A 19917-nucleotide genomic window follows, 5' to 3' on the forward strand; every position below is an offset into this window, starting at 1 on the left:
GCTTTCTTTCCGGTAAGCTGAGTTCGCCGCAGAGTCGTCGTTACTTGGGTGGGGGCCCCAAAAACTTCGTGAAACGTTTCCTCGCACTTACGTTATCGGGAAGTCGCGTCAATGCCCCCACTCTTGGAAGATCTACCGGCAGCTACCCACGGAAGAGCTCCGGGGAGGTCTGTACTGTACTGACTGTGCGTTTTTGTTTTCTAGGGTCAATTTTTTCGTCAAGCAAGCGCTCTACGGAATTAAAAACGACTGGGGGGTGGCAAAGGCATTGACTACGCGCGACGTTGAAGAAATCTTTTGAGTTCAATCAGCGACGAAACGGATTCCTCCTCGTCAACTTCGAAAAGCAAATGCTCTGCTAGGAGTTTGGAACTGGAAGGTAAATCTCACGCATATGACTCCTTCGCGATCCTGCATTTCTACATCGCGGGGGGGGGGGGGGGGGGGGGGGGCTCCTCTCGCCAATTTGGTCAACTATGATCAATGGATAATGATCTACTGTATAGTTAGTTAGTTATCTTATTGTTTTCCAACCACATAAATTGTACAGTCAAAATGGCCTACTGATTGTCATTTTCGTATGGTGTGAGCGGAAGTTTGTTCTATTTTTTAGCTGTTCCTGCAAACCAGATGAAAGAATGCCGAAATGAAAGAAGCAGAGGAAGCAGAACATCTGTGCGCGTTTTTCATATTTTTTAGTGCATGGAATTAAGTAGGTGCATGCGGCTTTTGATCTCCAGGGTATGGAGACGAAAGCAACGTGTTTAGCTTAGGATGTGCATGCATGGTGTGCCTTCTGTGGAGGGCATGCTTTAGTGTGCACGTTCCTAAGCTAACGCGCGTAAAGCACGTCGTTGCATGATCCGCGCGCGCATTCTTTTTGTTGCAAAAAGTAGGAGAAACGATGGCCAAATTTTTATTGATAATATCCCGGATGTACAAATAAAAAATTAAAAGTCCTCCCGGTCTCCCCCTCCTCCTCCTCCCTCTTTCTTGGTTGTCCCTGGGCCGCCGCTCCTGCGCTGCCACTTGACCCCCCTGGGAGGCCAAGCGGTGGGACTGAGACTGCAGTCCCCACAGTGAACTTTAACCCAAGTCCACAGGGGGAAGGCACATTAACCTCCAGCCCCCAAGGAGGAAGACTTTAACCCAAGTCCCCAGGGGAGAGCGCATTAACCTCCAGCCCACAAGGAGGGAGACTCCGCCCAAGTCCCCAGGGTGAACTTTAACCCAAGTCCACAGGGGAGAGCGCATTAACCTCCGGCCCACAAGGAGGGAGACTTTAACCCAAGTCCCCAGGGTGATGTCTTCGTCTACATCTTCTTCTTTCTTCATCTCAATTGATCCGTTGGGGAGAGGAGAGAACTAAAATCAAATTGAAACCATTGCACTCAAATCCACTGTCTTCTTTACCTTGAATGAGTCGAGAAGCCCTGTGGAGGAGGAGGGAATTGATCCATGTGTTAATATTAACATCTACAAAAATGCCAATATTCGCCAAAATTGAAGGCGCGAGGTCAATTTGGTACCGCGAGATCAAACAGGCAGCTGATCCCCATTGCTTCATAAAAAATCTTTGGAATCGGAGAGGTCATCCAAAGTGACCAAAAACCGTGTGCTATAGCTCACGGTTTGCCTAAAAACCTCAACTCGCGGATTTCCAAATAAACGCGCTAGATCTACTCTACTTTATTAGTCTAACAACGTCACAAGGTCAAAAAGTTCGTGGGGGTCAAATTTCACACAAAATACTCACTTCCGGTAGGCGTTAATATCAGTTACGCCCCTTTAAAAACCCCCAAATTTGCATGATAGACAAATTTGAGATGATAGAGTCAACTACATGATTAAAATCTATCGTTTGACGCAAAAATCTTGAAATTCTGAGAGCTAAGGTTTTTGACCAAAAACTGTGTGCTATTATAGCTCACGGTTGCCTAAAAACCTTAACTCGCGGATTTCCAAATAAACGCGCTAGATCTACTCTACTTTATTAGTCCAACAACGCCACAACGTCAAAAAGTTCGTGGGGATCAAATTTCACACAAAAAATATCCACTTCCGGTAGGCGTTAATATTAGTTACGCCCCCCCTTTAAAAACCCCAAAATTGGCACGATAGACAAATTTGAGACGATAGAGTAAGTAAAATCTATTGTTTGACGCGAAAATCTTGGAATTCTGAGAGCTATGGTTTTTGATCAAAAACCGTGTGCTATAGTTCAGGGATGCTAAAAAACCTGACCTCACCGATTCTTAAATAAATGGGCCAGATCTATTGTAATACGCGTCGCTTAAAGACTAAACTGTACGATCGGCGCAAAAGGGCAGAAATACGAACGAGGAGGAATTCCCTTAGTTTTTCGAATCGCGGTGGTCTGCTTTACATTCAGTCTAACTTACTGCTCATCTTAGAGTGCTCTTTAAACGATGGACTTGCTTGAGCGTCGTGGGAACGCACGAAAACGACGATCGAAGGCGCGCGTGATGCAAACGAGTCCTAAAGAGGGTCTCCCATAGTTTTCACGCAAAGCGATAATTTCGTTTTTACCTTTTTTCTCGTTCCAGCGCCTTTTCGATGCTTTTTCGACGTTATTTTGCAAGACAAAGTGAAAAACGCAAATTCGAATACCCGGATGCGAGCTTGCGCAAAGCGCGGGTATATCATCGCATTAATTAATTTTCTTGTTGGCGTATCCACTGTCCCCCGCACATGCAAGAGTGTGTCCAATAGCTGCCCCATACGTCGAACAAGGAAAGTTCCTGATTAGTTCCTGATTCTCGTACCATCGACAACCCAGAGCACCTAAACATTTGCTAATAGATAATAGGTTTGATGGCAGTGAGAAGCATGCAGCGCACCTTGAACACTTTCTCATTAGACCTGATTCGTCAGAGGCAATAAAAAGAAGATCCACGATATCTCGTACAATCATTGCAGTATTTCGCGGTGGTTCAAAGCCTTTCGGCGTCTTTAGGCCTAAAGAGACACACATAGTTCGGATGTGAAAGACAAAGACTTCAAAGATACCTGACGACAAGAAGGGATCGTGAGACTTCAGAGCCATTGGATGCTGAAAGTGCCCGGGACTGCAATCGAACTCATATTCAACAGGTTGGCTCATGTTTCCATATCGTCCAACGGTGAATCCTACGGTACCAAAGCTCGATTACATCAAACTCGTCCCATTAGATGACACCTTTGGCGAGCATCAGATGAATTGAAGAATCTAAGTCGGGCGGTGCAGGAACCAAAGGAACAGTCGAATCTTAATAGAGACAAAAGTATCCTTTAGGCGTTGTCACCTAAAATCGAATGCCCGCCGCCTCTTACCTATGTCTCCCGCAACGGGGTCTTGGTGAGAGCTTTCGCGCTGTCTCTCGTTCCACAGCTTTGTGACCTGTTTGAACAAAACCGACAAGCAGTCCATGGAAGCTGAGCAGATCGATCAATTAATTAATTAAGAGATGAAAAGGCAAAGCGAAGGCTGCTGAGCTTACATGGCACTCTCGTGAACCTCGGCGAACAGCGCGGCTGCAGCTCAACCCAAATCTGAACGATGACTAACAATTCGCGGAGAAGACCTAGAGACGCGGTCCTGACATAAAAGGGCGCCTGTAACGACAAAAAAATACACAATCGCGCGGCTGCGATCTCGTATACAGAACGGAATTCTCACCTTCGAAAGAGCCAAGCCGTTTTTCTGTATTAGAGACGATGCCGTGTCCACTGTCCACTGAACAAGGTGACGGCAACACAAAAGAGCCTCTAGAAGAATAGGTCGGTATGCTATAGTCACAGAACGACGGTTAACAGGGACTCAGTTACCAGGGCTTGGCAGCATGGATTCGTGAAGATTAATGCCTTTTCTCACTTCTTCGAGATCGTCCCTTTTGTCATTCTTCAGACCTTTGCGCGCGAGCGAACATTTGAATTTTACTATCGTGATTTTTCGCGACTATAAAACTGTACCAGTTAGCTGCTCTTCCGGCCACTTTCCGCCAACGTTATCCAGCGGACCGACCAGCAAGGCTTTGATATAGGAGCCCAGCGCGTTCAGTGTCAACTGTGAATGCGCGAGAGAAGCAGCATCAAAGCCGTCAGCTGAGCACCTGAAGCAAAAAAGAAAAGAGAGTCGTCCTGTATAGGTAATTCACAAAGGGGACTCTCTACCTACCGCCCCAACATGTAGAGCATAGAAAGATATTGCAAACAATGCAGCTCCTGCTGAGATTGCGACTGAGCAGTAAATGAGCATTCAAGCTGCCTCCAAATCTCTTCGAAAAGACCTAAATATAACCGGACAACGTAAGCCTTAAAAAAAGAAGTCAATGTGACGTACAAACCTTCCATCTTTGGTGTAGCGCAAAACGAGACAAGGACGTCCCACCAGTCTCGACCGGAGACAAGACCGTATAATAGCAAACTCGTGAACTGCTTAGCCATGTGAACCGGACTTAACACGTCTGCAGAAGAAAAGACGATTACCAAACGTCGCCTGAGACGAGACCTAAATCGTTCCTCTCTCTGTCTCACCTTGCTTCAAACCAAGTGCCCTGGGACTGAGTCTGAACACGAGAAATTCTCCCGCATCGGTAACCGTAGCAACGCAGCAGCTACACGGCGACGTGGCCAGAGCGACAGCGCGATGCGAGACAGCCTTTCGCGCCCTCTTCGAAGCTAACGATAATACATATAGAAAAGGGATACGCTAAAGAGACTTTGCTCAATGTTTTGCCTGGTATGAGATAGTGACCATCTGTAGAAAGATTGGCTTCGTCTCTACGAGAGACATGGACGGAAGCAATCAACGAAAGATTTTTTCTACGAGAAGAACGACGTTAATTAATAAATATTTTCTTTTGCCTTTTGAGACATATTACCGATCCAAGCACAACAATTTTCCCGTGCAGAGAGACACGATCACCGCACCGCGCATTCCTCCGCCGCTGCTCGACGACGAGTCGCTTCGAAGGGGAAGAGTGAGACCCGGTCGTCGAATGCCCATTGCCGCTTCGCTTCCCATTGCGTACGCGACGTCGTCGGAAGTGGATCCGGCAACGGATGGGATGCCCGCGAGAGCGAGCTCCGCGACGGAGCCGTCGTCGATGCGATAGCTCGCCTGTTTGATCCAGTTGAAGTCGGACATGGAGGACGAGCTGCTCTCCCATATCTCAACGTTGTTATCTGTCATGACACCTATAGAAAACATTTACCGTGTGCACGAGTGCTAGTTTGCAAGAGAGGTATCCACTTGCCTGATACATTGATTATAACCGAGAGAGCGGAGTGCCACTGAAGACACAATTTATTGATTTCTAATAAATAGGTCATTTTCAAATAGAGATTATTTTTAAAAAAAAACATAGCCACGTACTGCTCGGCAAGTGAATCGACGACGTGTCCGTCACGTTAAATTGCGAACATTTCTCAATTTTCATCGTACATTTATCTATAGAGTTTCAAAGTAGGCATTAACACAGGCAGAACCAATGTACATACCCTTTCCAACCACATCCAGTGTAACTTGATAGACGCTTATAATGCAATCTTGATCAGCAACGGCCACAGAAATAAGTCCATCTTTAAATAGATATACCGTAGGAAGCGGAAGAGAGAAAGACGTTTTTACCTGGAGTCACTAGCAAGTCGCCAGCGCACATCTCTTTCTCTTTCCAATGAGGAAGTTGCTCGGAGGCGACGAGTCGATCTGACGCGAGTAAGGCCACGTGAAGCTGCAAAACGAATAGGTTTGTCTACTCGTGGGGCTATTAATAATAAAATCACCTTTCCGCTCGCTGAAAGACCGATGAATCCGTCAGTCGACTGGCCCCAAACGCCGCGAAGAACCGGACGACTTTTCGCAATGGGAAACACCTTGCTCCACGACAGAGATACTTCACCGAGCACTTGAAATGTATGCTAGGGAAAAAAAACATACACACAGTGACAGTAGAATCAACTAACTGAATCCTTTGAAATTATTTGCTATGCACCTGAGGCCCTCTCTGAAGCCAGGATAACCCAACGAATCTTTCGCAGTCCGATAGAGTCCAAATGGACTTCCAAACGTTCGCGAAGTTCTCCTGTGAGATTGCACAACGTTTTAGGCCCCAATGCATTCTTCTCCGTCTCTGACTTACGTCAGCTTGCCATATAGAACATTTTCCACGCGTGTCGACCCCGAGCAACTTCGTGCCGTCGTAGTTCCACAGCAATCGATACACAAGACCGCCGGCGTCAAAACTGCCAAAATTAAAATTTAATATCGCTCGAAATTCAATTTCTCGCAATCATCTTACGTCGTCCTCTCCCACGGTCTCTCTGGATAAACGATGTGAACGAGATGCGAGCCTCGTCTAGAAATTAAAATTTGTGTGTAGAATTCGTTTCTTTTTCGAACAGCTTTCGCTCCGGCGTTACTTTAGCGACGACGATGGAGATTCTGATGACGCAAAAGCGATTGCATTTGTCGTTGACCACGCAATGCTGGCGCTCTCTTCGGGAAGAACGCTAGGCGAAGAAGAACGCGCGCGTGAAAAGCGGAACGACGGGTCGACTTGTCACAAAAAACTCACCATTCAATCAGTCGAGAGCAATCAATGCTCCACTTCGTGCGGAAAGCGGGAGTCATTCTTCTTGCGTTCTTCTTCTTGAAGCTTAGCGTGCTTTAGCCAAACCTGAGGCCGCAGCGAAGGAGGAGCTTATTTTAGCCCGGAGTTTACAGACTCCGCAAACCCGGAACAAAATCACGGTGTGACTTCCCAGAACCCGGCAGTAGATACGTAAATGGGTAAAAAAGCCGGGAGTGGGCGGGAAAAGTGCGATTCTACGTAATCAAAACCCCCACCCAACCGTATCATTTACTCACTCCTACCTCATTGCTGCGACAGCTGCGTTTGCGTTCATTTTTTCCCTATGCTTCGTCTGAGCGTCGTGCCACTTGCCTTGGCCATACTGGAAGCCACGTCAATGCAGCTTCCACCCTGCAGAGTCAACATTGCGTTGGACGAAGATGGATTGGATGTCCTACCAGGTATCGCGAAAGACGTCCAGTCCACAGTATATGGCGATGTGATGCGCGCACGCGATCAGGTTTGCGACTCTTCGTCGGTGAAGTGCCTACGTACGGGGTTCGAGATGGAATAGAAACGCTCCTCTTTGGACGTTTTTTGGCTCTCATGAAAGGATTCGAAATCGGGCACGAATACACAAAACTTCCGTTTTTGATATGGACAACCGATTCCAGATCATCGGTAAGATTGCCAAAGCTTACTTTCGATTTATTGTGTAATTTAATTATTTTCCAAGCTAAACTACAGTGTAACGGCATCCAGCTCAGACTTGGCAGTTTCCTCACCTCCGAATCTTGGTTCTCAACCAAACAAAGGACTCTTATTCTTTTACAACGGATCAGACCCCAGTGAAAAATACATACCTAGTATTGAAATTATATAGCGCCTAAAGCCGTTTAGAATTCTTATTACAGATACTGAAATTATTGCGCCCTGTGATGGAATAGCTGGGCAAGTAGACTACCAATTGAGTTACTCCGTCACGGGCAGCAACTGCGTAGGTTATCGTCTGGAGCTTGACTTGAAGAAAATTTGCATAGGTAAAAATGAATGCGCCAGGCAAACTCTAGGTTGTAACGTATCGAGGGTTCTTACTAGACTGCAAGCTCCAAAACTCGTGTAGACCTATTCCGACAACAAATACAAGTCCGCCTACGTCAAATCCCTCTGTATCGAATTTCCCTACTGTCTTTTCTACTGCTTCAATTGAAACACCCACTGGGACGCCAACAGCATCATCATCCTCGTTTACAACAGCAACTAGCAATGGGCAAGTAACTGACGACGATAGAACAATGCTTCTTATCACTATTAGTGGCTCCATCGGCTTTCTGTTCCTATTGACTATCTTTCTCATAATCATTATTGCTATGAGAAAAAGACAGAGTAGAAACAGAGAAGCAAAGTCTACCTTTACACTGCCGCAACCAAAAGAATCAAAGCAAGACCAATGGACAATTGCACCAAGTAGCCTTCTCTTTCAAGAAAAGCTCGGAGAAGGGGCATTTGGGAACGTTTACAAGGCACTATTAAACACCTACGTTGATGGCGTGCCATCCAAGACAACGGTGGCAGTCAAGTGCCTTAAAGGTGACATTCTCCCAGTATTAGATGTATTTTTATCGCAAACTATTTCCCACAGCATCAGCAGAAAAAGAGCAACTTACTATGATGCAGAAGGAAATTGGTGTCATGAAAGCAATGAAAGACGTGGAGGGCAATGAACCTCACCCGCATATTCTTCAGATGATTGGCCACTACAGCGGAAACTGGCTCACAGAATCCGTCATGCTCGTGCTGGAAATCGCCGACTTGGGCAATCTTCTCAGCTATCTAAGAGCCAATAGGCCAAAGGTAATCAGAGTCCCCGGCCACCATCAAAGCGAGGTGGGAAATCAGTTCTTTCGCAGGGCAACGATGATAGTGATGACGACGACGAGGACATCAACTCAAGTGAAACAAAGAACTACAGAGATCAGAAAGGATCGGTCAGTAGCACTGTCAGCGTAGATAGTCACTTTCCTGGACCAGAAGATTTCGCGCTGGAATGCCTCCAAATTGCTGAGAATATTGCTTCAGGAATGGTCAGCACTTCCATATAGAGCTAAAATAATAAAAAACAAATCTGTTTTTGACTATAGGCTTGGATGGAAGCGAACCGCTTTGTTCACCGCGATTTAGCCGCCCGAAACGTGCTGCTGACGCGGAAAGACGATCGAAAAATCGCCAAAATATCTGACTTCGGCATGGGCCGCGAGGTGTATGAGTCCGGAATGTACAAATGGCAGAAAGGTCAGCGTGTGCCCGTCAAATGGTGGTCCCCCGAATCATTGGAATTATACGAGTGCACAACTAAAGGCGACGTGTAAGACCCCAGTCAAAAACAGTACAATACCAAAACCCGGGCTCATTTCATTTAGGTGGTCATACGGTGTTGTTCTGTGGGAAATGGCCACGCTCGGACGATGTCCCTACCCTGGTATTGCCCTCGTGGAGCTCTTACCGAAACTCAAGGATGGCTACCGATTGCCTAAGCCGGAGTCCTGCTCTGATGAAGCGTACGTGACGCAAACTTGCTTCGCGTAGAAGAATTCTACTTTTTCTTTCAGGTACGCACTAATGAGTTCTTGCTGGAAGTACTGCCCCCAAAAGAGGCCAAAATTCAGAGAACTGCTTTGTCAACTGCAAGAAATGATGAGCTCGGAGAGAAATTATCTTCCCGTTCTGTGTACCTGATTGGTGCCATCGAGAAGAAAACTGTGTACACCTACCCTAAGCTTAGATTGAGACTTTAGACTATGCCAAAATTCACCAGCAGCGAATGTCTATTAACACCATTTAGTTTGTACAAGCACAGCAGGTTCTACCTGAGGATTTTGCAAGCAATATGCCAGACTTCTATCTCTATCTACAAGTACTGTCATCTTACCACACAAACGAGCGTCAGCCGTCAGGAATCTTTTCTTTGGCCCAGCCTGGCCGATAACCCCGTAAAAACAGCAGGAGTGCTTGGCAAACAGATTCCATCCTGCAGATGTCGCATTTCGTCAAGAGCCTAAAGAGTCAGTGTTAAACTAAAACGAACGAGATTCCACGGTAGCCGTACTGCGTTGATTGTGGTAATGCTGTCGGACAAAGAAAGACTAAACGAGCTAGAACAAACAGTATCACTTGCTATTCTCATTGCTTAGAGAGCACCAACCTGAGTCTTGATCTCACCGGATCAAAACTACACATTCCCTTTAGAGGAAAGTATCGAGCCACAAGAGGATCAATAGCTGACATTTGACAGGCCAGAAGGAACGTCGAAGCCGTAAAACAAAATAGACTACCAAAGACAAACAAATCCGTCAACTCCCATCAAGATCGCATTACGCCAACTTACACCAAAAGAGCGATGAACGTGAATAAGGTAGACTGAGACGCACTGAATCTCTTCGTGAGCGAAGAGGGAAACTGCAGCAGTCCTACGTAGATAAAAAGATAGAAAAACATACGCTTTAGCATTGACTGCTGAAGTATACCAGTGCAAGACAGTTGAAGAAAATCCTGCAGCCGACTAAATAAAGTGAGATCGCTATCACTCTTTTCACTCTCTATCTCTGGCTCTTTCTGCTCAGATGAAGGTTTTTCCGGCTCTTTCGGCTCGGGTTCTTCAGAGACTTCTGAGGAATGTCCAGTGTCTACAATAGGCTCTTCTTCTTTGACATCAGAAAATGTTGAAACGGTTGACGATGATGACAACGAAGTTCGTTCGTCTTGCTGATTTTCTTTATCAGTCTCAATGCCAACAAATTCCTTCTGATCAGACACGATAAAATCTTTCTGGAAGACGCGATTCTTTTCCGCAGGCGTCTGCGGATGATAATGACGTCGTTTTCGTTGTCGAAGCTGCTCAATCGTCAATGGCTGCGCAAGAAAAAAATTATTAATAGCACCGGAGACCACTCGAGCAAAAAGCAATGACGCACTTTTCCGTTGATGACGGCACGCCAAATGCAAAACAAAAGACGGTGGGTTTCATTTCGACGCAGAAACGAAGAGAAATGATACTATACGTAAGCGTAACTTTAAATAGCCACTGTAGAAGACGATACTACACGAACCTGAACGCCGTTCTTCATTTCAATGCCTATAGCATTTGGAAATATACGAGCAGTCATTTCCTGCCTCAGACAGGCAATTTGAGAGCAATCGATGGTCACCTACACGCAATACCACGTCTATAAAACGAGACAACTACCGTACGCGTCATCGGAAACCTTCTTTTCTATTCCGAGAATGTTCGCGTGGAAGCAAAAATATCTCGGAGTGACGTACAGTCGGCCGGAAATCAGAATTTCCTTTTTCAAAGCACAACCAAACGCTGCAGGTGCGATAAACCGGAAACTGACGACATCGAACTATTTTCGAAGCCAACAATCTTACAGTCAAAGACGTCTTCGCCATCCGGCAAGGCCGGAAAGTGACGAAGCAGAGTCTCCGAAGATGGCTTCCTATTTAGCATTGCCTACGGGAAGAAACCGGATCCCAAAGGTCAAATAATTCGATTCCTAGACGGGACCGAGCGGGGGAAGCGATTAATCGGCGGTGTTCCCCTTTTTCCGAACGATACGCGACCGTGAAGCGACCGAACGACCGGCGCGCGTTTAGCGCGTCGTCGCAGGTGCCGCGCCTCCGCCGCGACGATGGGGTGTGAGAGCGGATGCTGAACGACGATACGAGCCGGCGGCGGCGAAGGGATAGAGACGTCTCGCGCGTTCTCTGCGCCGACTTCTCCACGAAGCGCGAGTCGAGGGTTCGATCGGGCGCGTAGGGGGAAGAGCGGGGACATGCGATCTGTCACGCCACCGTCTCGAGACTTCCGGGAGGGGAAAAAAGTTCGCGTCGAATGAGGAAAGGAAAAGACAAAAAACCCACGAGCTATTCGCTTCCGAACCGAAGACCCGGGGTAGAGTTCTGAATGAAGCGAAAGCGTCGCGGTGCGAACGAACCGGTTTTCTCCAGCCGATCGGCCGCTTTCTTTCCCGTTTCGCCAGCGCGGGCGTGTTGGCGATTGCGCGCGGCGTCGATCGGTCGTCTCGAGTGTTGCAAAAGGGACTTTATTTCGGGAGCTATCGACTCCCCTCACGCGAGACGCACAAATGGTGAGCGATTGATTGTTGACGCCAACGCCAAAGCGAACGATGATCAGGTGATGACGGATGGGGGCGGAGCGACTACGAATTCTTTTTTTTCTGGGGCGTGTACAGCCTAACCTAACCTAACCTAAAGGTGCGCGGGGTCGTCTTACTCACCTCTAACGCTTGAAGAGAATTTCTTGCCGCGCCCTCGCATTTATCTGCTAACGATTCGCCGAGCGATCTAGACCACCGTCACCTCTGTGAATCGAATTCGATGCGTTCGATTGATTGGCTAACTTCTCTTTGTCGCCTCGACGCCCGCTCATCGATCGTTTTTCGACAGCGCTTAGCGAGATTCGCGAGAGAGGAGAGAACGTTGGGCTTTGGCGTGCGCTAGCACTTCCTAGATGTCGTCATGAAGCGGCGACGAGATGGGAGTTCAGACACGGCGGCGAAAAAGCTTGAGGGCTCTCGTTTTTGGCTGTTCAAATCCGAGCCAGAAAGTCGTCTTGTTAACGGAATTGACGTTAAATTCGGCGTCGACGATTTGGAAAAAGAACCGGAGCAAACAGCGTGCTGGGACGGAGTCCGAAATTACCAAGCTCGAAATTTTATGCGCGATCAAATGCGCGTCGGCGACTTGGGATTTTTCTATCACAGCAACTGCAAGCGACCGGGAATTGCTGGAATTGTTGAAATCGTGAAATCCGGGTGTGCCTAAATCAAAACTATCCTCACACGTGACCAAAATTAAAAGTGGGTTCTTGTAGGTACGTTGATCACACGCAATTTGATCGTCATGATCCTCACTATGATCCAAAGAGCTCTCGTGTCGATCCTCGCTGGTACATGGTCGATGTGAAGCTCGTGCGACGAACGAGACGTTTTATTTCGCTGAAAGAATTGAAGGAACTGCATCAAGCGCACAGTCGGTCTGGTGGTCCTTTGAAACGACTCGCGTTGTTCACAACAGCTCGGCTCTCTGTGCAACCAGTCACTAGGGAAGAGTTTGACTTCATAACAACGACACTAGAGAAGGAGAAAGAGAAAGGATAGAAAGCCTAACCTAAAATGTGACTGTTTAGTTTTGCTGTACGCGTTTCGTTTTTTTTTCCTGTTCCATATAAATGACTCATCTCTTTACGTGACTTCTCCATTGCTGCTGCTGCTGCTGCTTCTGCTGCTGCTATATATCAGTTTCTCGTGCAATGAATGCTTCTTTTCTTCGTCAACCAATACTACGTCATCCGCCTTCAAGGTTTTGATGTCTTTTTGATCTAGACAGGAATCATCAGACGGTAGATTGTGTACTCGATCACGTATGAGAGACGGATTATTGTGAAGGGTGAGGGCTAGATGCCACCTGTTTCGCAAACGACAAGACTTGTACTTTGAGACTTCTTGAATCTTTAGCTCCTCGTCACCCTGACCTAGTCCGATTCGTTCTAATAAGAAACTAAAATAAAGATTACTTGAATTCTCTTTTCTTATGGATTTCTGCAGGAGCGCACAAAAGGCTACCATAGCTGGATTGGTCATCAAATTGTCCACGTACAAGGAACATATGTAGCTTCTGTATCCTATAGACGTGCATGGCCTCGTCAATCATGCAGGCGATTACTAGAAAAAAAGCGCACCTCCGTCTCGCAGTTCCAGACCTCGAGGAAGAATTGGTCTATCCAAACGCTGCAGCAGGACAAAGCCTGCTACGAGACCGGGAATAACCCGACGAAACAACGCTGAAAACAAGCCAACTAAAACGTTGTAGAAAAGAAGAAAGTAGTAGTAGGCCTGATAAAGTCGTCTGCAGCAAAAAAACGTTAATTAAATACTAGCATTATAGAGATGAAGAGAACTGACCTGTTTTGTATTGCCATATGCTCGCGCGGTTTTTCAAGCAGTGAACGGCAAGCAAAAGTAAAGCCAAAGAAGACAACAAACGAAATGATGAACGGTCCTCTACACAAGAGAAAAAGGTGATTGCCCCTCCCGCTCAGCCATCATGTATGAATACATCAAGACTTCTAAACCGATTACAATGATTTGTGGCGCCAGTTTGATAAGCCAGCCAAAAGCGCTCACAGCCACCAAAGCAGCAAGCAGCAGCATCGAGATCAAAGTCCATCCTGCCGTAAAGATTTAGCTTTCCTTCTCACTAACGATAAGCGTTTCTTCTTACCCCAAACAACGTGACCTATCTGATAGCCGGCGTATCTCAGTGCACCTGCCTATATTAGATACCGTAAACTACTGTATCTATTCTTCTTTTCACTTACGACAACAGAAACTGGCCCTATGTTACTGATGGTGGCATCGCGAGGAAGGAAACTTCGATTACCGCGGTATATTCTGAACATGTGCTTTCTGAAAAGAAAAGAACTCATCGCTTCACTGCATGGTATAATCATTAATGTCCGAAACCAACCTGTAGCAGACCAAGGCATGAATGGCATTGGCCGAAACAATGATAGAAGCCAAAATTGTTGAACAAAAAGCACACCCTACGGACAAAAAGTGTAATGAATGCAGATAGAGTACGAACTTACCATTGAAAGTATCACTAAGATTCCTCAATACAGATACACTAAAGTTCGTATTAGCAATTATCTGGGCGATTCCCTTTTCTGTCAGATTGTCCAACTGAACCACGGCATCAATACTGATGGCCAGCATCTTTGGTACACAAAAGTAAATAATTAAAATAATTATTGTACTATTGATTAATAAACCGTTTACCATATAAACGCATAGGATACAGATAAAAGTTGTTGATAAAATTCGTAAAGGATATAGGAAATCTGTTGTCAAAAAACATATTTTCTATTTAAAGCCTTCCCCGTTTCAACCTACCGTCTTTAGATTTGTAGGAAATTTCGTCAAACCACAGACGAAAGCCGACGGCTCGCAATCGTTGAAAGTGACCCGTCTTATTCGTAGCGTTCGATTCAAAGGAGGAGACTCTAGATGCACATCAAGTCTACTTCGTCTAATAATAAAAAAATGAGGAGCTGCTCTAACTTTTCCTTTCGAAGAAGCTGGCAAACATGCCTGATCTGATGCGGTTCTAATTGCACGCAATTCTCATCTTCTTGAACGGTCTGTTGAAAACGTAATCGCACTTCTTGAACCAAACGAATAATAAACCACGCAGCAAGAACAAACAGGCACAAATATGGCATAAGAATAGCCACCTAGACAGCAGGAAAGAAAGGAGAGTGTATAAGGAATGCAATTTCTCGGCGGTTGTCACGTACTCGTGCAGCGCGCGACGTCAAAAAACCTTCAGATCCTCCACAAAGAGCAAGCAGCAAAATCAGTAAGAGTGACCTGAAATAGTGCATTGACGATGCAGTCAGTGAGATGACGGATGAACCCTGTCTCACAATGTAGTCGAATAGAGAAGGCCTACGACGTAGCCCAGAACACGACGGGGTGCGTCAATGGAGACAAACAACGGCGCATTGTACAGGCAGGGAAGCAAGACAATCATCGGCGTCAAAATCGCTGCAAAAAAAGAAGACATTCCAAGCCTTCCAAGTGTTCTATATGGTACTTACATCTAGCGAGACGACTGGTGCTCCCAAAGGAAATTCCGTAACTCACCATAAAGAACAGCTGCACGCTTGTGGCACCGAATGCCATAGTATAGGCAAAACGATTGCGGAAGCCCAGAAGAATTTTCATAGGCCTGCAAAACAGTCAGATCACCATTCCTGTCAAGAGTTCGTGCTGTATGCACTCACGCCACCAATCCTGGTCTGCCGCCAAGACAGCCATGACAAAGACGACGACGTTTCTGAACGAAAGCAAACGCGACGAGAATAACCAGCTAAAGGATCTGATTGGTATGAATGGTGGTGCACTTGTGGTTGTGGTTGGCCTTTACCGCGACTGCAGTCATGCTAAGGAACGTCACGATTTGTCCTTCAGCAGAGCAACTAAAACACGACTGATTTCAGCGATTTTTGCTCGGTTAAACTCACAAGCCCGACGGCAACGCCCTTGAGTTCGAAGAGTTCGTGGGACTCGTCATCTCTTACGGGTCGCACGTGACAGGCTAACTACTGTACACGACAAAAACAATGCACATACCAATTTGCTGCAGCGGTGCGCATTTCAGTTCTAAGATTTTTGTATGAGCAGCGGAGTCGTTTCTGAGGACGAGTCGTTGTTGACTTCTGACGTCGATTCAATGTGCACGTATTCATTCCGAGGCTTGCGCAGTGACGACAACGAGGGGTTCTTCAACAACGTATACGCCAAGAGCCACTTGTTTCGCACCCGCCGAGATGACTCGGTCAGACGCAAGCGGGCAATCGAGTCTTGATTGCGCAATTCTATAAAAAAAAGTCCAAGTATTTAGCAGACAGTACAATTGTGCTACGGCACCTAATTTGGAGTCCGCAGCACCTTGACTTCGAAGCGGCGCCATTCGTTTCGACTTTTCATCTTTCTGCAGTAGGTATAGAAACGTAACGAGGCAGGGATGGTTGTGGTGTTCATGTAGGATCAAAACAGAAATGAAGCTCGAGAATCCTTAGAGTACAAACGTATTAGACTCGTACGCGTCACACCTAGCCTATATATGAACGCTGCGTACCGCTATCCCACGTTTCCAATCCTCTGGCATAAATGGGTCGATCGAGACGAACTATGAGCATTAGGCCAAAGACGGCAGCAAGCAGAACGCGTTTAAGAAACGTGAAAATGCCCAGGAGAACATTGTAAAAGTAGGAGAAGTAGAAGAAATTGTGATAGAGTCGTCTACGAATAAAGAATTCCGAATTGACGTCTATTGACACGCGGGGTGTTGACACCTACCTGTTGTTCATCACTAGTTGCTTGCCTCCTCTCTCGAGAAACACGAATTTAGACATCAGACGCAGTATAACGTAAATAACAAACGAAACGATGGCCGGAGCCCTATACAAGATTAACCAATTCAGACATGAATGATCAGCGACGTACATCCTCTTACAAGAGTATATAGAGCACTTCAAAGAAACTCTTGGCATCAACTCTGATCCAGGACACGCAGAGTCCAATGAGTGCAGCGATTAGCAGAACAAAGAAATAGGTGGCAAACCAGTCTGCAGAAAAAAAATCGTCTACTAGTGCAGTGACACTACGTGTAGAGAAGACACTCTCACCCCATACGAAGTAAGCAATCTGCATTCCAGCGTAGGTCGTCGAAGAGTTCTGCAGTCACACTTGGATACAAAGTCAAGAGAATTTAGCGAGCCCTCACAATTATTCGTGGCGGCAATTTGCCCATCTCACTAGGAATGAAGTCCTTTTTCCCCTTGTACACGGCTATGACCTTTCGTCTGAGACGACGCAAAATAAAACACGCACGTAGAATATCTAGATGAGCGGCATTACTTTTGGCTTCGAATAAAGAGCAGAATTTTCAGTATGGACAGCAATGTTGACACGCAAGTACCGGTTATAGTAGCCCCTAAAAAAAGGTCGAGAAACTCACTGGAAACGTCGCTGGAACATCAACTGTACCAATATAAACATTCGTTGATCCTATAAGAATTTTCACAAGTGTCGACTCGTTGACAGTGCTGTGATTCGACTTGATGGCATCAAAGTCAGACACCAAGACCGCTATATTGCCGGAAGTGATTACGATGGCCTGTAGGAAGAGACGAGCCCAACGGTTTTTTAATTAAACGACACGGCTTACCTGCCAAAGAACAAGAACGCTGACAAAATTGGAAACGAGAAAAATTGACGGAAAACGAAAATCTATAGCAGCAAGTGAAACACCCGTCAAGCAACAACGAAGAGAACGACTTACAAGGATCCCACGGATACATCCACAGGAGAAATCGCGCAAATTTTGACCGGTTTCGTATTGCACTTGACTCGCCATCATCATTATCAGTGGAACTGGTCACATACACACAGATCTTCATGATTAATGCAGACCAATACGACGGGACTTGGCTTACTTTAGCAAACGCTTCACATACTGTATGCTGTGTATTATTCTCTCGTCTGCATCGTCAGCATTTGAAGAGGACCGTACTTTTTTCACTATCTTATATCCGAACCAGCCCACCACAATGACTTGGCAAATTTCCGGCAGTCTGAATAAAACCTTGATTGTATAAGAAGAAGGCCAATCCAATTAGAACAAGCAATAGAGACGACGATCTCACAGCAACGGTAGTGCTGGGAAACTCCACAGCCAACACGGACTCACATAACGCATACTTCGCCAAATTCACCCCCAACCTGAAATCGAGTAAGCAAAGTCTATTCGGTAAGGCCTGTTGCAGACAAACCAGGAGCCAGTGTACAGAAAGCCAATAACGCAACCAATCATCTTGTGAGGAGTAGTGATGCAGGCAAACACAGGTGCAAAGAGAGTGGCAATGAAGAGCATCAGCAAGATCGTTACAAGGGCTGAACGAGCGAGAGACGACATGAGGTGTTTGTTGCAAGCGAGACTCGCTTTACCTCTAAGCCACGGATTGAGATCGCCGCTCAGAGTTATTCCTTTGAGAATAAACGAGAAAACGGTTGATGACGTGGCACCAAAGGCAATGGCAACTACAAGTCGGTTTTGTGATGAATCAATCAGATTTACAGGACTAGGTAAGAAGAAAGTCAATTAATTAATTAATTAATTAATTAAAATGACCGCATGCATAGACAAAGGTCGAGCTTACGCAGTCAAGGCTGGTTTCCCTTTCGCACATTTTAGACAAAGTGCGCGACGACGCCCAAGAAAGGAAAATAAGCTCGAAATGACTATCTGCAAAAGCAAGAAGCGGTCTGATCGTTTTGCTGATGTAGACGACTGCTTGTCCGATTTACTCCGGCAACGAGGAAAGAGACCAATTGCCAAAACGTGCCGTAGAACGAACTGCAGCTATAAAACAACCAGAATCGGTGCAGCAACACTCGCCGAAGGTACAAGTAGAGCAAAGGAACTTACAATAAGGCACTGTGAGAGACGTTCGATCTATTCATTCTTCGCAGCCTTCATTATTTTGCGCATAACGTGCGCTATGAACTCGGAAAAACCCTGCATATTGATAGATAGAAAAAATGATTCACAGACTGACTATACACTAGCTGAGCGAGTCCAGTTGATCTTGCACCGTTTCTAGCTAAAATCAATCTCATTGTATGAACGCATGCATTACATGTGTATATATATACCTGCTTGTAAAACGAAAATAGTTCTTCGTGTGTAAATTCCGTTCGAACTCTCTCCACATCTTGACCCTATCACAATAACATAGAAAATACACAATGTTGTAATGGAAGACGTCTGCACCTCGCCATCAGATTTGACGTCAAATTCAAAAAGAGCATTCGGAATCTTCGTCTTGCTCTTGGTGCTCTGACCCATCTGCAGATTGAGCCTCCAATTGACGTCGTCAAGCTAATATTAGGAGAGTCAGTGTTGATGTTTCTTGTAACAAGCAAGCACTCGCCTGCTTGGGATAAAAGCTCTTCTGCTTCAGCCGATCCAAAACGTCTTTTGCAGTCGTGGACCAGGCTTTGACAATAGCAGCAGCCTAGTCACAGTCAAAATTCCCCAAGGTCTTCTTCCATTAGAGTCCTTTACTTTCGTGTCGCTGAGATGAATTTTCTGTAATTGTTGGTTCAAGATGGTAGGCTTGGAACTGTAGTATGCAGCCTAAAAAAGCGTTGAGAGAATAATAGCCGGTAAACTTCGCTTTGTTCAAACTTGTTCTAAGAAGAAAGCAGCCGTTTCGAGAATGAGCTCGAGATCTTTTGCTTCCAGTCCTAGTACTGCTTGCAGCTTGGCCTCTTCTTCGTCGCTAAACGCTTTCTCGTCCTAATTCAATTTGTCTTATACCAGAAATTCGGCGAAATGGCGAGACTGTACTCGAAGATGCAGCTTCTGGACGATTCTTGCGATTAGAGAAGGAAATTTAGCGTCGTCGAGCTCATTGATGAGATCTACGGCTCGCTTCAAACTAACGCAATCCGTTTGAGCGATAAGAAGTGGCGAAACGACGTCTCTACCTCGGAGTTTCGGTGAACAGCAGCTTGCTACTCATGACTCGATAACGCATGTGCGAAACTCAAATATCGCAAAAAAAATATCTATAATCCTACCTGCTCTGTTTAGCGCCATTTCTCTGCACAATAATTCGTTTAAATTTAGAACAATTGAATAAAACCCAACTCAAACAAGAAAAATCATTGATTAGGTCAGAAGCAAACCA

The 19917-nt window shown here is 45.9% G+C and overlaps 6 protein-coding genes across 19 annotated transcripts; 2 read left to right on the forward strand and 4 right to left on the reverse strand.

The window, feature by feature from the left end:
• Nucleotides 1-2622: 2622 nt before the first annotated feature.
• Nucleotides 2623-6678, reverse strand: LOC136192006 (mediator of RNA polymerase II transcription subunit 16-like). The gene is made up of 24 exons (XM_065980461.1): nucleotides 6579-6678; nucleotides 6424-6513; nucleotides 6303-6359; nucleotides 6144-6246; nucleotides 5997-6086; nucleotides 5788-5922; nucleotides 5633-5735; nucleotides 5503-5583; nucleotides 5378-5452; nucleotides 5259-5318; nucleotides 4884-5199; nucleotides 4739-4824; nucleotides 4537-4680; nucleotides 4347-4466; nucleotides 4178-4289; nucleotides 3973-4112; nucleotides 3829-3909; nucleotides 3680-3768; nucleotides 3501-3615; nucleotides 3334-3435; nucleotides 3200-3268; nucleotides 3031-3150; nucleotides 2862-2979; nucleotides 2623-2805 (listed from the first exon to the last, which is right to left on the reverse strand). The coding sequence occupies exons 1-24, from the start codon at nucleotides 6632-6634 to the stop codon at nucleotides 2676-2678; spliced, it is 2592 nt and encodes an 863-aa protein (XP_065836533.1). The 5' UTR covers nucleotides 6635-6678; the 3' UTR covers nucleotides 2623-2675.
• Nucleotides 6679-6876: 198 nt separating this feature from the next.
• LOC136192011 (myoblast growth factor receptor egl-15-like) lies at nucleotides 6877-9482 on the forward strand. Its single transcript, XM_065980478.1, has 10 exons — nucleotides 6877-7036; nucleotides 7096-7256; nucleotides 7312-7441; nucleotides 7490-7615; nucleotides 7674-8165; nucleotides 8218-8429; nucleotides 8486-8659; nucleotides 8717-8940; nucleotides 8996-9133; nucleotides 9185-9482. The coding sequence occupies exons 1-10, from the start codon at nucleotides 6919-6921 to the stop codon at nucleotides 9309-9311; spliced, it is 1902 nt and encodes a 633-aa protein (XP_065836550.1). The 5' UTR covers nucleotides 6877-6918; the 3' UTR covers nucleotides 9312-9482.
• LOC136192016 (protein Aster-C-like) lies at nucleotides 9372-12098 on the reverse strand. Of its 4 annotated transcripts, XM_065980483.1 has the most exons (12): nucleotides 11996-12098; nucleotides 11873-11939; nucleotides 11004-11085; nucleotides 10838-10941; nucleotides 10682-10780; nucleotides 10547-10627; nucleotides 10100-10484; nucleotides 9961-10042; nucleotides 9778-9903; nucleotides 9682-9727; nucleotides 9505-9630; nucleotides 9372-9400 (listed from the first exon to the last, which is right to left on the reverse strand). In XM_065980483.1, the coding sequence occupies exons 1-11, from the start codon at nucleotides 12022-12024 to the stop codon at nucleotides 9526-9528; spliced, it is 1206 nt and encodes a 401-aa protein (XP_065836555.1). In that variant the 5' UTR covers nucleotides 12025-12098; the 3' UTR covers nucleotides 9372-9400; nucleotides 9505-9525. The 4 variants fall into 4 exon arrangements, with proteins under 4 accessions (XP_065836555.1, XP_065836554.1, XP_065836556.1 ...); XM_065980482.1 differs by having other exon boundaries at nucleotides 9383-9630; nucleotides 11996-12097; XM_065980484.1 differs by lacking the exons at nucleotides 11873-11939; nucleotides 11996-12098 and adding an exon at nucleotides 11570-11846 and having other exon boundaries at nucleotides 9383-9630.
• LOC136192024 (thymocyte nuclear protein 1-like) lies at nucleotides 9589-12841 on the forward strand. Its single transcript, XM_065980496.1, has 2 exons — nucleotides 9589-12409; nucleotides 12469-12841. Exons 1-2 carry the CDS (start codon nucleotides 12114-12116, stop codon nucleotides 12752-12754), a joined length of 582 nt encoding a protein of 193 aa, XP_065836568.1. The 5' UTR covers nucleotides 9589-12113; the 3' UTR covers nucleotides 12755-12841.
• LOC136192010 (stimulated by retinoic acid gene 6 protein-like) lies at nucleotides 12388-18716 on the reverse strand. Of its 11 annotated transcripts, none has more exons than XR_010671089.1 (19): nucleotides 15791-16032; nucleotides 15585-15636; nucleotides 15442-15527; nucleotides 15256-15386; nucleotides 15082-15202; nucleotides 14953-15025; nucleotides 14717-14889; nucleotides 14549-14658; nucleotides 14435-14496; nucleotides 14245-14371; nucleotides 14124-14199; nucleotides 13975-14062; nucleotides 13878-13926; nucleotides 13713-13824; nucleotides 13559-13657; nucleotides 13336-13502; nucleotides 13171-13278; nucleotides 12473-13128; nucleotides 12388-12415 (listed from the first exon to the last, which is right to left on the reverse strand). XR_010671089.1 is itself a non-coding variant. In XM_065980477.1 (19 exons), the coding sequence occupies exons 1-19, from the start codon at nucleotides 15904-15906 to the stop codon at nucleotides 12942-12944; spliced, it is 1851 nt and encodes a 616-aa protein (XP_065836549.1). In that variant the 5' UTR covers nucleotides 15907-16032; the 3' UTR covers nucleotides 12388-12941. The 11 variants fall into 11 exon arrangements, 10 of the variants coding, with proteins under 10 accessions (XP_065836549.1, XP_065836543.1, XP_065836540.1 ...); XM_065980477.1 differs by having other exon boundaries at nucleotides 12388-12975; nucleotides 13062-13128; XM_065980471.1 differs by having other exon boundaries at nucleotides 12388-12975; nucleotides 13029-13128.
• Nucleotides 18691-19752, reverse strand: LOC136192021 (COMM domain-containing protein 10-like). The gene is made up of 8 exons (XM_065980494.1): nucleotides 19715-19752; nucleotides 19575-19665; nucleotides 19413-19523; nucleotides 19290-19361; nucleotides 19156-19239; nucleotides 18996-19103; nucleotides 18878-18943; nucleotides 18691-18825 (listed from the first exon to the last, which is right to left on the reverse strand). Exons 1-8 carry the CDS (start codon nucleotides 19747-19749, stop codon nucleotides 18787-18789), a joined length of 606 nt encoding a protein of 201 aa, XP_065836566.1. The 5' UTR covers nucleotides 19750-19752; the 3' UTR covers nucleotides 18691-18786.
• Nucleotides 19753-19917: the final 165 nt, after the last annotated feature.

The sequence above is a fragment of the Oscarella lobularis genome, chromosome 10, assembly GCF_947507565.1.
Source record: "Oscarella lobularis chromosome 10, ooOscLobu1.1, whole genome shotgun sequence".
NCBI lineage: Eukaryota > Metazoa > Porifera > Homoscleromorpha > Homosclerophorida > Oscarellidae > Oscarella > Oscarella lobularis.

Excerpts from the sequence above, each read along its gene's own strand:
- LOC136192006 (XM_065980461.1), bottom strand. The coding sequence starts at position 6,634 with ATGACTCCCGCTTTCCGCACGAAGTGGAGCATTGATTGCTCTCGACTG. Across the intron at positions 5,923-5,996 it reads GGCTTCAGAGAGGGCCTCAG|CATACATTTCAAGTGCTCGG; the intron begins GTGCATAGCAAA and ends TTTTTTCCCTAG. Across the intron at positions 2,980-3,030 it reads CGATCCCTTCTTGTCGTCAG|GCCTAAAGACGCCGAAAGGC; the intron begins GTATCTTTGAAG and ends GTGTCTCTTTAG.
- LOC136192011 (XM_065980478.1), top strand. The coding sequence starts at position 6,919 with ATGCTTCGTCTGAGCGTCGTGCCACTTGCCTTGGCCATACTGGAAGCC. Across the intron at positions 7,616-7,673 it reads CTTGAAGAAAATTTGCATAG|ACTGCAAGCTCCAAAACTCG; the intron begins GTAAAAATGAAT and ends GGTTCTTACTAG. Across the intron at positions 8,166-8,217 it reads GGCAGTCAAGTGCCTTAAAG|CATCAGCAGAAAAAGAGCAA; the intron begins GTGACATTCTCC and ends TATTTCCCACAG.
- LOC136192016 (XM_065980483.1), bottom strand. The coding sequence starts at position 12,024 with ATGAGCGGGCGTCGAGGCGACAAAGAGAA. Across the intron at positions 10,043-10,099 it reads TCTTCAACTGTCTTGCACTG|GACTGCTGCAGTTTCCCTCT; the intron begins GTATACTTCAGC and ends TTATCTACGTAG. Across the intron at positions 9,728-9,777 it reads CCGGTGAGATCAAGACTCAG|CTCGTTTAGTCTTTCTTTGT; the intron begins GTTGGTGCTCTC and ends TGTTTGTTCTAG.
- LOC136192024 (XM_065980496.1), top strand. The coding sequence starts at position 12,114 with ATGAAGCGGCGACGAGATGGGAGTTCAGACACGGCGGCGAAAAAGCTT. Across the intron at positions 12,410-12,468 it reads GTTGAAATCGTGAAATCCGG|GTACGTTGATCACACGCAAT; the intron begins GTGTGCCTAAAT and ends GGGTTCTTGTAG.
- LOC136192010 (XM_065980468.1), bottom strand. The coding sequence starts at position 15,906 with ATGAATACGTGCACATTGAATCGACGTCAGAAGTCAACAACGACTCGT. Across the intron at positions 14,200-14,244 it reads TCTTAGTGATACTTTCAATG|GGTGTGCTTTTTGTTCAACA; the intron begins GTAAGTTCGTAC and ends TTTTGTCCGTAG. Across the intron at positions 13,927-13,974 it reads TAGGGCCAGTTTCTGTTGTC|GCAGGTGCACTGAGATACGC; the intron begins GTAAGTGAAAAG and ends TATCTAATATAG.
- LOC136192021 (XM_065980494.1), bottom strand. The coding sequence starts at position 19,749 with ATGAGTAGCAAGCTGCTGTTCACCGAAACTCCGAG. Across the intron at positions 19,362-19,412 it reads CTGCTTTCTTCTTAGAACAA|GCTGCATACTACAGTTCCAA; the intron begins GTTTGAACAAAG and ends ACGCTTTTTTAG. Across the intron at positions 19,104-19,155 it reads AGAGCTTTTATCCCAAGCAG|CTTGACGACGTCAATTGGAG; the intron begins GCGAGTGCTTGC and ends TCCTAATATTAG.